We start from the raw sequence: 14,507 nt of genomic DNA, 5'->3' as shown, positions 1-14,507 counted from the left end.
TATTCTATAATAGTTAGGCGCTGGTTCTTTGGGTCTCTGGTGGATTAAAAAAAATACTCCATTTTTTTTTAATTAGTATTTCTATTATATTTAGCGAAAATCGCTAACATTAGACGGCTAGTTTCAATTTTTAAGTTTTTGAAAACATTTTGAAAATTTTCTAAAAAAACATTTTTCATATTTGTATCTAAATGGATCATTAGGTAAATTTTGAAGGAAGTCCTACATAATCTTTGAAGCAACAACTAAGTATTTCAAATGTATCAGTAATTTTCGGCCTAAGTTCTGGGTCGTGATTAACAGCTAAAATGGATGAATTATTAATAGAAATTTAATAACGCATATTTACATATTATTCTTACGTACCATCAATTGCTAATTTTATGAATGATGGAGGCATTCGACTATCCTCTGAAAATGATTCCCGATATTTTTGATTACGTACCAAATCAACTATTTTAACAATATCCTTATATTGTTCATAAGGAGTTCTTTCTTCTGCAATTTCCCAAAGTAAAATTCCAAAGCTATAAACTTCACATTTATGATCATATTTGAAGTTATGAGCGCTCTCTAATAATTCAGGGGCGCAATAACGAACTCGTTCTAAATTTTGACTTTGTTTTAATGTAGCTGCGAATAATGAACGACTAAATTTAAAATTTGCTAGCTTTGCTGTTTCGTGTAATGTAATTAATATATTCTCAGCTCTAATATCATGATGTACAATCTAAAAAGAAAAAAAAATAAATTAAATTAAAAAAGTAAATAGATAATTAAAGCAATAAATGAATACTTTCATAATGTTTACCTCAACGGCTCTTAAAAAATTTAATCCACGAGCAATATCAAGAGACATACGTAATTTTAATCTAATGTCGAATCGATCTTTATAATTTGTGTAATATTCACGCAAATTACCATATTCAGCCCATTCAGATACCAAATACCATTTATTTTCTTCACAAGTAAATCCATAAATTCTCATAATATTTTGCCAATCATGAAGTTCTTTAAGAATTGTAACTTGATTCTGTACGTTAGATCTTTCCTCCTCAGAAACAATTTTAAAAGCGAATTCTTCACTTTTATTTTTAATATTAACCCATTTAGTCACGCGCCCGTCTTTATGTGGCTTCTCATTAGTTTTTTCGTAATCGGATATTCTTAATTGACGTACTGCGAAAATTTTATCAATCCTCGATTGAATCATTTCATTTAATTTATCATCATCATTTTTCTCACTATCATTTTTTGCATTTTTAGTTTGTTCATCTAAAAGTTTTTTCACCATACTATTCGTCGAATTGGCTTTTAAGGTCATTGAAAAAATATCATTAGTTAAGTCTCTCATATTAGTTCCAACTTCTTCAACTTCTTTAGCAACTCTTAGATAATACTAAGTACAATATAATAATATATCATAAAGGAAGATACTCTATTACAATTGATTCGTATTAAATATAGATGCACTTATTTTTACTTACATTAGATACTCGGGATTCAGATTCTTCAAAACAATCATTGAGAACTTCAAACATTTTAGAGATTTCTGGTCTAAAATCTGGATCATGATCAACAGCTAAAAATGAAAAAGATGATTAATATTTAATAGTAAATCATACACATATTTTTACATACCTTCAAGCGCTAAGCTTGTGAATGATAAAGGCATTCGGCTGTCTCTTGAAAAGGATTCCCGATATTTATTGTTGCATACCAAATCAGTTATTTTTACAATATCCTTATACTGTTCATAAGGAATTTTTTCTTCTGCAATTTCCCAAAGCAAAATTCCAAAACTATAAACTTCACATTTATGATCATATTTGAAGTTGTAAGTTCTCTCTAATAGTTCGGGAGCGCAATAACGAACTCGTTCTAAATTTTGGCTTTGTTCTAATGATTTTGCAGTTATATAACGACTTAATTTAAAATTTGCTAGTTTTGCTGCCTCGTGTAATGTAATTAATATATTCTCTGCTCTAATGTCATGGTGCGCAATCTAAAAAGAAAAACAAAAAATAAATTAAAAATGTAAATAAATAAGTAAAGCAATAAATGAAAACTTTTATAATGCTTATTACTTCAACGGTTCTTAAAAAATTTAATCCGCGGGCGATATCAAGGGACATACGTAATTTTAACCTAAGGTCGAATCGATCTTTATAGTTTGTATAATATTCACGCAAGTTTCCATATTTGGCCCATTCAGACACTAAATACCATTTATTTCCCTTACAAGTAAGTCCATAAACTTTTATAATATTTTGCCAGTCATGAAGTTTTTTAAGAATTGTGATTTGATTTTGTATCATACTTTTTTCCTCTTCAGAGATAATTTTAAAAGCGAATTCTTCACTTTTATTTTTAACGCTAACCCGTTTAGTCACATGCCAATTTTTACGAAAAGTTTTTTCATAATTAACAAAATTTAATTTCATGATAGTTTCAACTTCTGTTACATCATCATTAGATTTTTTTGTGTCAATGTCCATATTTCTCAGATACTATAATTGTGAATAATAAACATATTAAATACATTTTTACAGTGTATTATACATAGGAATAAATTTTATACCTACCTGAGTTAAATCTTCTTGATCAGCTTTTAATTGTTCAAATACATCAGAATTTTTAATGGTGATAGCAAAAGCCAATGAATAAATACAATCATCAAATTCATAACATAAATCTTTGAAAGTTTTCTCAATACTTTCCACTTGTATATACTTTATCAAAGTTTTCATTTGAGAAATTTCTGTCATAAAATTTTTAATTTGTGTTATAACATTAACTAATTTTTGCAAATAAATATAGTTATTATGATTGAAAAATCCTTGATTATATTTTTTAACTTTAAAATCACGCACAGCCAAATCTACAGCATCAACTCGTTGTTTTAACATATCACAAATTCGTTTATAATATTCAGTGGTTTGTGTTATTTCAATAATTTCATTAAGAACATTACTGATCTCAGAAATTAAAGGAAAAAATTTTGGAAACGGAATAACTATTTGAATATGATATATTATGATATATAAGATATACAGTATAATAATTTTTGAAAATGAAAAAATATAATTAAATTTTCAACATACCTTTTGTACTTTCAGTTAGAATACAACCAATTAAATCATGGGAATTTTCTATGTTCCTATTATCGATCTTTAAATTTTCATAATTTGGATATAAAACACATATTGTTATTTCAATATCTGTAAGTTGGTCATAATCATCAGAAATTACATCCGAACTATCTAGATTCGGTTCAAATATTTGAAAATAAATACAATCTTCCGACCAGCTAACCAATTTAATTTTAATATTTATAGGCATAGGCTCATAATTTGTTGTTGGATAATATGCATTGAAGGAGATCGCACATCCTTCAGATAATCTATAAGAAGTTTTAATTGGGTAGTAAGAATTATTTGATTGTAATGTTATAGACTTTTTAATACAATCAACTTGAAACTCTCGATTACTTGGGCTAAAAACTGATAATTTTGAAGGATTTCCAATAACCATCCACAAAATATAACATTCCGTAATATTAGTATTTGTATTCTTGGAAGTTTTTATCATTGCATTAAATCTATTAATGTCATATAATCCAAATGTAACTAAAAAATTCTCTAATCTTAAATTATCTTTAGAAATAACAGATCCAAAAACTTCATAATCCTTATCTTCCAAAGATGCTTCTATGTTTATTCGTTTATAATGTTCAGTATTTTTAATATCTAAATCTTTCAATTCCTCAATTCCCGTCATTACAATTCTAAGCTTATCGTTCTTATTTAAGATGACATCTATTTTCTTTTGTTGCTCTATTTCAAGAATATGATATAAAGGAATTATATTATCAAATTCAATAACTTCTAGATCATTATTTGTATTTTGAATCCAATTAGACAGATCTTTTTTTTTAATAACGTCTCCTTTTTTCGTTAAAAGATATGAAACATTCAATTTATCCAAGTGTGATTTTAAAGACTCTGTTTCTAAATATATCTCTTCAGAATTATATGATAAGGGGGTTCGTGAAATATTTTTAAGGGATTTTCCCAAGACGATATTTAATGAAAAAAAATAGCCATATTCATCAAATACATTTTGTAAGCACATAAATGGCTTCATACTTTCAAGCGCTTTTACTATGTCTTGTTTGAATTCTTCTGAAGGTACAATATCAGACGTAATTCTATATCTTTCGAGCTTTACTAATAAATGGGTACAATCTTTATAACTTATATTTTCAGATCTAATAATTTCATTAATAAATGGAAAAGATCCTATATCTTTAATAGAAAAAATATTATTAGATGTCAAAAATTCCTCTACCTTTGTTGTTGACCTTACCATTTTCAAATAAGAATTATTACTTGAATCTACATCAGGAATTTTAGTGAAATTAACAGCTATTTTTTTGCTAAACGCTAATTCAAAATGCTTATCAATTATTAGACCCTGGAAAAGATTATTTTCATTAATCCATCTTATTAAATTAGCGTATACTGCCCAATCTTCAAAACTTAATCTCTCTTTGAAATTAACAACTCCAGGTTGTTTCTCATCTATTGATGATGATTCACTGAACCTTAATTCAGAAACGGGAATAAGATTATTATACGAAATGATATCAATCATATTATTTTGGTACAAGTTGGTCATCCAATTTGTTAATTTCTCATAAGTATTTAAGTCTTCTCCATCTAATGTTCTTACCCTAGGAAAAAAATCCGAAGTAGGTAGATTCATAAATGAGGTTTCTTTATTATACCTAGCTAAATTATATATCCAAGATAAGTTAGACTTAAATGCATCAGCTTGTGCTGAAGTGGCTGATTTAAGGCCATTAATGAATAATTTACCGCCAACCAAAACTTTTCTTGCAAATAGATGGCCATATCTTTCATATGATGTTACTCCATTATTTATAAAGTTTAGAAAGGATTCTGTTAAATTAGCTGTATAAGAAATTTCAGCAACTGGAAAATTAATACATATATCTGATAGACGTAAAGTTTTGTCATAATCAATATTGTTATCAGAATTGAAACTCAATAAATTTACACGAGAGTCATTGACATTTACGGAAACATAAACTAAAGGTTGACTATCATATAAACTCATATTCAATTTGCCATCTTCAATAAATATAGCGTGTTCACTAGGTTTTATACTACGTCCATCCAAGAATAATCCATGGTTCAATTTGAATTGTCGAATTATTTGCTGTTCAGATGATAAATTTTTTACGGGATAAGTTCGAATACTTTCATTTTTCTCACATTTATTTATTTGAAAATAAATTTCACTATCTTTATAATATTTTTCCTTATTCCATTTATTTAAGATTTGATATAATTCTTTAGCAGTTGGTCTATTTTTCACATTAGCATCCCAGCATTTAGTAATCAAATCTGTAAATAATTTTGGCATATTTTCAGAAATTTTTGGTCTAAGCCCTTCATTACATATTTTAACTGCTAAAATATAATTATTAGGAATATCATAAGGAAATTCTTTTGATATATATTCATTCATTATTATTCCAAATGAATAAATATCTGTTGCATTTGTATATCCGTACCCATGCAAAACTTCCGGGGCCATACAAGGTAAATCACCTTGTTTTTCAACATTAGTTTCTGATCGACCCAACCCCAAACCACTTATAAATGGGACATCATCAAATAATATATTGCCTGAATGAAGGTCTGTGTGAATTTTTCCAGAGTTGTGAATATATAAAAGGCCTCTTGAAATTTGAAATAAATGATCAATTTTTAATTCATAATTTATATACTTATCAGATTGATTTATATAATTTCTCAAATTTCCATCTTTACAGTATTGTAAAACAATCATATAATTTTTAGTATTCGGATCCTGTGTTATTCCATAAAATTGAATAATATTCTTAGTATAAATCTGAATATGAGATTTAACCTAATATAAAATGTCAAAAATAAATTTAGAATAAAATAAATAAAATTTCTTAATAAATTTAATTCATTATTTTTTAATTACCTCGTTTAATAAGTCTATGCTTATATCAGAAGAATTAGCTAAACTTTTTAGTGCAACTTTTTTATTTGAATAACGCTTCCATTCTTTATTCTCAATATTCCATGAATAAATATTTCCTTTGGGCCAGTCAGCTGAATAAATTTTACTGGAATTTTCTTTATTAATAGGAACAATATTTTTAAAATTTTCATAGGATATCCATTCAAGACACTTTGTAGAATGTACAGCATTCATTTGTGATTGTTGTATTAATTCATCAATATCTTTGTTTTCACTAGTCCAATATTTAAAATTTTTCTTAAATCTTTTAGCATTACAAGGTTGACACCATTCCTTCCCTGTTCCAGGCTCATTACATTCAACACATATCCCATATACTTCTTCTCTTTTTTTTAAATCTTCCATGTAAACTATTTTTTCATCAACATCGTCCGATTCAGTTAAAGAATTAGTAACATGCACCTTTTTATTAAATAAATAATAATATGTAATAAATATTAAATTTACATCATCTATCAGTATAAAAATTATTTTACCTGATATTCGCCATTATATTTCCACTTTTTAGGCTTTTGAGTTAATTCCATTTTGTATTGAATATGAAAATTCGGTGTAGCGACTGTAGCGTTATTCGTAGTCAATTATATACGCAAGATCACGTGAGAGTTGTGAATTATGTCGCACAGGTTCATTATCTGTCTAATAAGGATAAATGACCGAAATATTAACACATGCGCACCTTATTGACTCTTTATTATATAGTGCCAGTGCAGCACAAAATTTTAATTTGTTATACGTACAGTCGTACAGTATTCATTAAATTCAATTGTTAATAAAATTTTTATTAATAAAATAATTATTACATTATAAAACCTGATTGGCTATTGCTTATTGCACAGTATTAGTTTTTTTTCAATAATATTTAATTTATTTATTGTGGTAAAAAAAACTATTCCTTAAATGATGTAATTTTTACAAAGCAATTATTTTTTCTATGGTTATTTTTAATAATAAAAAAAATTTGCCATCATCACATCATGGTAAATAATAAATTTTTTTATATGTATGAAATAATAATAATATACGGACTGGACAGAAGTTTAACATTAAGAGTTAATTTATTTGACATTTAAGAAGTTCAAATGATTTTCTGTGCTGTTGCTGTCAAACAATTTGATATTACAATCAGAAGTCTTTTTACATATTCTATGTAACATACGATGTTTTCTTCAGTTTTGTTAACGTAACATTTTCTACAATGCCAACTATACATTTTCACATACAATAACATTATAATCCTTATATTTTAATTTTCTTTCATCTTCATCCAAATCATAGTCAAAACCATTAGTCTACTTCTGACGTTTTGATTTTATACCATATCAATAATAATAAAGCAAAAAAGATTTTTTATGCTAAGTTTAATCAATTTTTTTTTATCCTTTAAGTATAAAACACGTTGCACGAATTACTGGAATTTTCCGAAAAGACAATCTGCATAACTAAAGGCAAAATTTATAAATAGCAACATAAATTTTTAATATTTCATTAACAATTATAAATTTATCGATCCAAATTTTCGATTCACAAACGAAAATTGTCATTACCTCATATGATAAATTATTAAAATTTAATGTAAAAAAATTTTTTTATTTTCCCATTATGTGAAAGAACATAATTATGAATTAAATCTGCAGTAAATTAATGTTTAGTTATTGGCTTAGAACACCATAAATTTAATAATTAAATCAGTTCTAATTAAACTTGCAGTATGAAAAATATTAATTTCTCGAACTACAAATATAAAGCTATTATTTTATAAATATAATAATATATAATGAAAGAAATATAACAAAAATAAATTTAAAATTAAACCGTTGAATATAAAATATTAATATTTTACTCATTTTAAACGTTATACATACAACTGAGTATAATCCTCTATTAATAATAAAATGTTCGATACACGATAATAATTTTGACCTTTTATAATAGTATAACACATATTCCTATACTCACCATTTGTTACCTAAAATGCTAGTAAACTATCTTAATATAAATTTCCCTATATATTAAAAATAAATATTAAACTGCGCCACTAAACTATAATACTAATATAATTTAGTCTTTACACTACTTTCGTATTACCGGTTTATTTATAATGAAGAATCAAATGTTTGTGCTTGTTGGAAAGTATTTAATTTTATTACATATATCTACATTCTACATGAAACGGAAACCGTTATCAAGCCTGAAGCGCAGTCATTATTACATACCATCAAGACGGACAACAGTTCCACAATCATTATATTCAAGAAAATCTGCTATTATTATAATTTTAATGAATTTTAATAATTTAATTAAATACTCGACTTACAGTAAATAAATAAAATACGATGATTATTTTACCTGTTTTTGTTGTTTCTATAATAATAATCGATGAAGATCGACTTACTTGTGACTCTGATGGCAATATTGTCATAAAGTCGTGGAATTCGTTGATTAAATTATATGATAAATTCTTGGCTTTTTCATATTGTTTTGTGTATTTCCTGAAGTTATAATAATGTTCCTTATTTCCTTCATTTTTTGTATACATATAATCCCGTAACATATCATAAATTTCGTCAGTATTTGGTCTGTTTCTAGGATTTTCATCCCAACATTTTTGAATCATTTCTTTCAAAGGTTCCGGCGTTATATCTCTAATGTTTGGACGTAATCCTTCACATACTATATCGATTGCGAGGTATTCATTATACGGCCGACTATTGAAAGGTTGATTTCCAAAAATTATTTCATTAATAATTATACCTAATGAATATATATCTGATGCCTGTGTAAATTCATCGCCACGCAGTACCTCAGGGGCAATATATGGCACTATTCCGTAGATGTTCTCTTTTGAATTTTCTGATTTTATTTCACTCGCTAGTCCACAAAGTCCAAAATCACAAATAGATACATCTGATATCTTTTTGGACGAAAGCAAAATATTTCCCGAGTGAAGATCTCTATGAATTATATTACAACTATGAATACAGTTTAGTCCCAAACAAATGCGTTCTATAATGTCTAATTTGTCTTTCAATGTTAATGATTTATAATAATTATTAAGATAATCACGCAAATCGCAATCTTTTAATTCAAATACTAACGCATAATTAAGAGTAAGTGGTTCTCGTGTTATACCATAACATTCTATTATATGTTTATAACAATAATTGGAAAACTCCTTCAAAAATTTTAACTAAATTAAAAAAAAAAATGATTAATTAATATGAAGAAAAAGAAACCTAATTTATATTCCCATTTAAACATACCTCATTTAGGAATTCTTCGCTTAAATCCCTTGAATTATTTAATATTTTTAAAGCAATTTTGAATGATCCTGACCTTTTCCAGATATTAGATCCATGATCCCATTTTTCGATTCGTCCATTTGTCCAAGTTGCAGAGTATACTATAGAAAAGCCTCCTCGAGCTATAAATTTAAAGTCTGTAAAATTTTCGTATGGGATCCATTCTAAAATATGTTTGCTATAAGCCGAAGATTGATTGTCTTTTATTAACTCATCAACATAATTATTTCCGCTGGTCCACTTATCAAAATCTAGTCGAAGTCTATTTGAATCGCAAGATTGACACCAACAGGGAATGTTCATTGCTTGAGAACATCCTTTACATATTCCATGTAACATACGATATTTTTCTTCTTCAATTTCGTTAATGCAACATTTTCTACAATACCAATAACCATAAAATTTTTCGTTACATTTTTCACATAAAATGATGTTATAATCCTTATATTTTAGTTTTCTTTCATCTATATCCAAATCATAGTCCGATGATTTGAAAATTCCTTCAAATTTCTTTACGTTATCGTCATTATTACAGCTATTGACAGCATCGACTATAACAATTAAATTATTAATGATAGAAAACATTGTTATTAATCAATATAATTAATATATTAAACTTACTTCGATTTGAATAATTAGAAGAAATAGATAAATCATCATGATCATTTTCTTTACTAATGTCATCAATATTGTGTATATTAGGTTGCGGAAATTGTAGATTGAAAGTATCCTCAATATTTAATTGACTTATAATTTCATGTACTTCTTCAATGTCGGGTCTTGATTTTGGTTTGTCATCCCAACATATTTGATAAAGTTTTTGATACTTTGGAAGTGTACCTTCAATTGGTTTTTCTCTATTACCTTCTCTAATGTGATCGTTAAGTAAATTTCGTGGACAGTCAGAATAAGGACGACGCCCACTTGAAATTTCCCATAATAAAACACCTAAACTATAAATATCGGACTTCTTATCTTTTTTATAGTTGATATTTTTAAAACATTGTGGTTCAACATATTCAACCACCCCATATCTATTACCCGCTGAATTAGTTATAACTTCCGCCAACTTTTTAGATAATCCGAAGTCTGCAATTATTAATTTTCCATTGTTTACCAATATATTTTTTGAGTGCTACAATGTAATGACAATATTAATTGAATTATTGATCACGAATAAAATACTATAAAGCAAATAATACTCTTTTACCAAGTCCCTATGGATTATTTCTTTGGAGTGTAGAAATTTCAGTCCACTGATAATATCCAATGCCATTCGAATTTTATCATTCCATTTCAATGAAGCAAAATTTTTGTTCAAGTAACCTTTTAAATGTCCTTCATTAGCGTATTCCAACACCAAAATATAATACTCAGAATCTATTAATTATAAATATAAATAAGTTAGATTAGATTGTATAAATAAATTATCATTAAATAATAATCTCTAATAATAAACCTTTTGTTATTCCCAGAAAACGATTGATGTTTGGATGACTATCAACCTCGCGAAGAAGTTTCAACTAAAAAAAAAATATGGTAGAACAAAATTAATTTTATTTATAGTATATACTAGATAATATACTGTACAATATAAAAAAGTGATTTATACCTCTTTCACAAACTCATCATTAAACTCACTATGTTCCTCTTCTGAATTTTCACTACAAATAGTTTTTAATGCGACCAATCCCGTATTAGCCAAATTAGCTTTACTCACTATACCGAACCTTCCTCGACCAATTATGGAGATTTCATTAAATTGATCATAATCAAAATATCGGATATCCTCATTCTTAATCTTTTCTTCAATCCATTCCATTTTATCATTTATAATAGTGAAATTTTATTTTTTATATTATTTTTTACATAATATTTTTTTTTTAAAAAAAAAAAAGTTTCACCGTTTTAATCGTTGTATGGATTTTAAATGATGCATTTATGCATTTATGCATTCATGCATGCACAAATGATGCATAATTGGAAAGAAAAAAATGAATTTTATGATGCATGTTGTGCTGCAATTGATAAACTGCATATTTCCTAATTTTAGGTTTATGATTTTGAAGTAAATATTCAAATAAATGAAGTCCGCTTATTTAATCAATCGTGTAAATCATATGGGCGCCCACTTGATTATCGGAATGTCGGCTAAAATTAACGTTAATTTTGGCCAAAATGATCGACATTCAGATCATCAAGTGAGCCAAATCCACTTGTAGGATTTGTGTCCGTCATAAAGACGTTTGCTACCACAAGCTACAAAATAAACCTTTATTAAATTTATTAAATTTGATAAAAATTATAACAATTCCCGAGTCTTATAATAAAATTAAGTAATTAATAAAATGAAAAATTCAAGAAAAGAGATAAATTCTAATAACTAATTTCACGAAAATTCTAAATTCTATATATTTAAATGTTAAAGAACCACACTTAGAATAATATCTTCCCTTTTAGAGATCCCAAAGAAAACCAATTAAAAATAAGAATTTTTAAAATAATACTTCATATAAATGATTCGTTAATCTCTACTGCCCTTCGTCACAATTATGTAGATCATTTCAAAGAGCACGTCATTAATTGCCCGATCTTCGTATAAATTAACCAATTAAAACCCCTAAATATAAATATCCAATAAAGATTTAACGTCGTTACGGACTATAATTCCCTAAAATAACCTCACTTGACCATCTTAGTCCCCTATAAATCCCCAATTATTGATACATTCCGTACCGCAGTAAATAAAATACTTATACACTTAAATATTAATAATGTCACTAGATAAGTTCAGACCCATATGTATAACCGATAATCACTAACTTTTTCCCATTAAATAAAAACTACACTATTGTGCTCTCTGAATCTAACTTACCTTATTCTGAACTTTACCGAGTTGTCTCTTGGTATGTGACCTCCCGTATATTATGAAATCAACTGTAAAACTTCAAAATAAAAAGCTTATAATTAAATTCGGCCAAAAATTTTGAGAAAAAGCCGAGAAAAAAATTTCTAACGCCCATAATAAATATAGAAAAAAGAGTCAAACTCAAAAATGGAGTTATGTCACACGCGAAAAGTGTTTGGAACATATTTTATAACGAAACAAGTTCTTTTATTAGTGATTATCAGTACGAGCGTTGAGAGTAAAATAGAAAAAGTTTATGTCCAAAATATAATTCAAGATACTTGTAAACATTATCGAAAAAATATTTAAACTATAGGAAGACAAAATTCGGACCCTGGCTCCGTGAGGCGCAAAAGAACAAAGGATAATAATACAAACTAGACATATGACCTTGGCAGTTTCATTGGAAGGAAGCAATAATTATAAATTATAAAAATTTTTCTTTATTCCGTTTTTTTTTCTTGTAATTTGACCGCGCAATAAATAAAATGAGATTTTATAAATCACTCGTCGCTTCGCACCGAGGATTATAAATTATTTATATATAATAATCTAAATGTAATGGTATATTATTTATATTCAATTGTAAAAAATATATGCATTGTCGGGAATTTATAATATAATAACTGAGCCACCCATAGCAATCCATGCAATTTATGGCTTAAATTTTAATTTGCTAGCTTTTATAATTATCGCATATCATTCTAAAATAGATAAAGACAATGATAAAAGAAATATAATAAAAGTAAATAAAAAAATGCAATCAATTAAAGATAACTGAAAGATTAAGAATAGGATACACCCAAAGATCAAGGACAGGATACACCAAGATCGAGGGAGATAACCTATCCCATCGGTATTATGTATGTGTTTGTGCCTCAGATGACGATTTGCGTCAGGTGTCAACTGTATTTTTTAAAGTAGGTGATTTTCCATAAATATGAATCCAACTGTGTTAAAATTTCAGGATTATATATTTACAGGCATAAAGAATAAATTTACATAGTTAATAAAGTATATTAAGACCGAAATATTTTTAAAGTTTAATTATAGCTAAACATTTTAAATAACATTATTTGCAATATATTATCAAGTATTAATTATATTTATTTAAAATTTTCAGGATATATGTAACTCATTATGATACACAAGTTTACTTATACAACTAGAAGTTTACTTATAGCAAACTGTTTAAATTGACATCTGACGCGCGCCAGTTATCACCTGACGCAAATCATCATCTGAGGCACAACATATACACCGATGGATTTCTTTATAATTCACCGGTATAAAAAAAGTATAAAATAGTATCGGTGTATACGTTATACACAATGAGATAAGCCTGTTATTCCATGAGTATCTAATAAATACTTCATATACACCGGTATAAAAAACAATCCCTAACCCAAAAAAAAATGTATAACAATTTTATATTTAGTATTGAGGCGTAAAAAATTGTCCAAAGAAATTTCATTAGAAATTATTTTAGGCGTAAACCTTCGACGAAGGTGTAAACTTACGTAGACTTAAGTTTCTTATGAAATTTATGTGAACTTAAGTAAACTTATATATAATTCCCGGATATTTTTTATTTATTTTTCGCTATTATTATTTTAACCAACAACCAGAATTTCTAATGGATAGATATATTATTATTAAAATATTATCTACAAAACAAATCTTGCATCCACTTATCAAACCTACTTAATCTATTTAGATCGGGTTATCCGTGAATTAGTTATAAATGTTTGTAATGGATTTAAAGGTAAGATTTTTTTTAACCAATAATATTTAATTATATAAATAATATTAATTTTAACCAATAATTTTGTATCACATAAGATTTTGTTTAGCACTTTAGCCCCCCGCCTCCCTAAAATATTACCTAATATCTGTCAAGACCCTTACCACAAAAAAAATTACCTATGAAAATTATTTTTATAGTGCGATTTACAAAAAAAAATCTCCTGAAAAAAATCCGTACGGACATCGATCCAAAATGTATTAAATAAACTTGCGTAACCAAAATCGAAGCACTGCACCTATCCTAATTAAGACATCGTTTGCCTTATCTAAAAAATAATTTTCCTTTTTTTTTTACGAAAGAAGTTCGTCCTTAAAACAGAGATCCTTTTAGAAGTAGGAATGAAATTACAAAAATATATATGTAATTCTACACGATGAAAAAGAATTTC

General features: G+C 26.8%; 2 protein-coding genes across 2 annotated transcripts; both read right to left on the bottom strand.

The window, feature by feature from the left end:
• Positions 1–199: 199 nt before the first annotated feature.
• On the bottom strand, positions 200–6,629 carry OCT59_006904 (uncharacterized protein; the record flags this gene model as incomplete). The annotated part of the gene is made up of 10 exons (XM_025308813.2): positions 200–303; positions 367–730; positions 812–1,399; positions 1,488–1,582; positions 1,642–2,005; positions 2,088–2,510; positions 2,586–3,016; positions 3,105–5,961; positions 6,043–6,504; positions 6,579–6,629. 10 exons carry the CDS (start codon positions 6,627–6,629, stop codon positions 200–202), a joined length of 5,739 nt encoding a protein of 1,912 aa, XP_025185433.2.
• Positions 6,630–8,310: 1,681 nt separating this feature from the next.
• On the bottom strand, positions 8,311–11,226 carry OCT59_006903 (uncharacterized protein; the record flags this gene model as incomplete). Its single annotated transcript, XM_066134950.1, has 8 exons — positions 8,311–8,366; positions 8,452–8,810; positions 9,201–9,292; positions 9,366–9,955; positions 10,026–10,539; positions 10,615–10,784; positions 10,864–10,927; positions 11,017–11,226. The coding sequence occupies 8 exons, from the start codon at positions 11,224–11,226 to the stop codon at positions 8,311–8,313; spliced, it is 2,055 nt and encodes a 684-aa protein (XP_065998379.1).
• Positions 11,227–14,507: the final 3,281 nt, after the last annotated feature.

Source organism: Rhizophagus irregularis, chromosome 15, assembly GCF_026210795.1.
Source record: "Rhizophagus irregularis chromosome 15, complete sequence".
Classification (NCBI taxonomy): domain Eukaryota; kingdom Fungi; phylum Glomeromycota; class Glomeromycetes; order Glomerales; family Glomeraceae; genus Rhizophagus; species Rhizophagus irregularis.
Note: the sequence above shows the minus strand (reverse complement) of the source record. Positions and strands in the feature narration are given on the sequence as shown.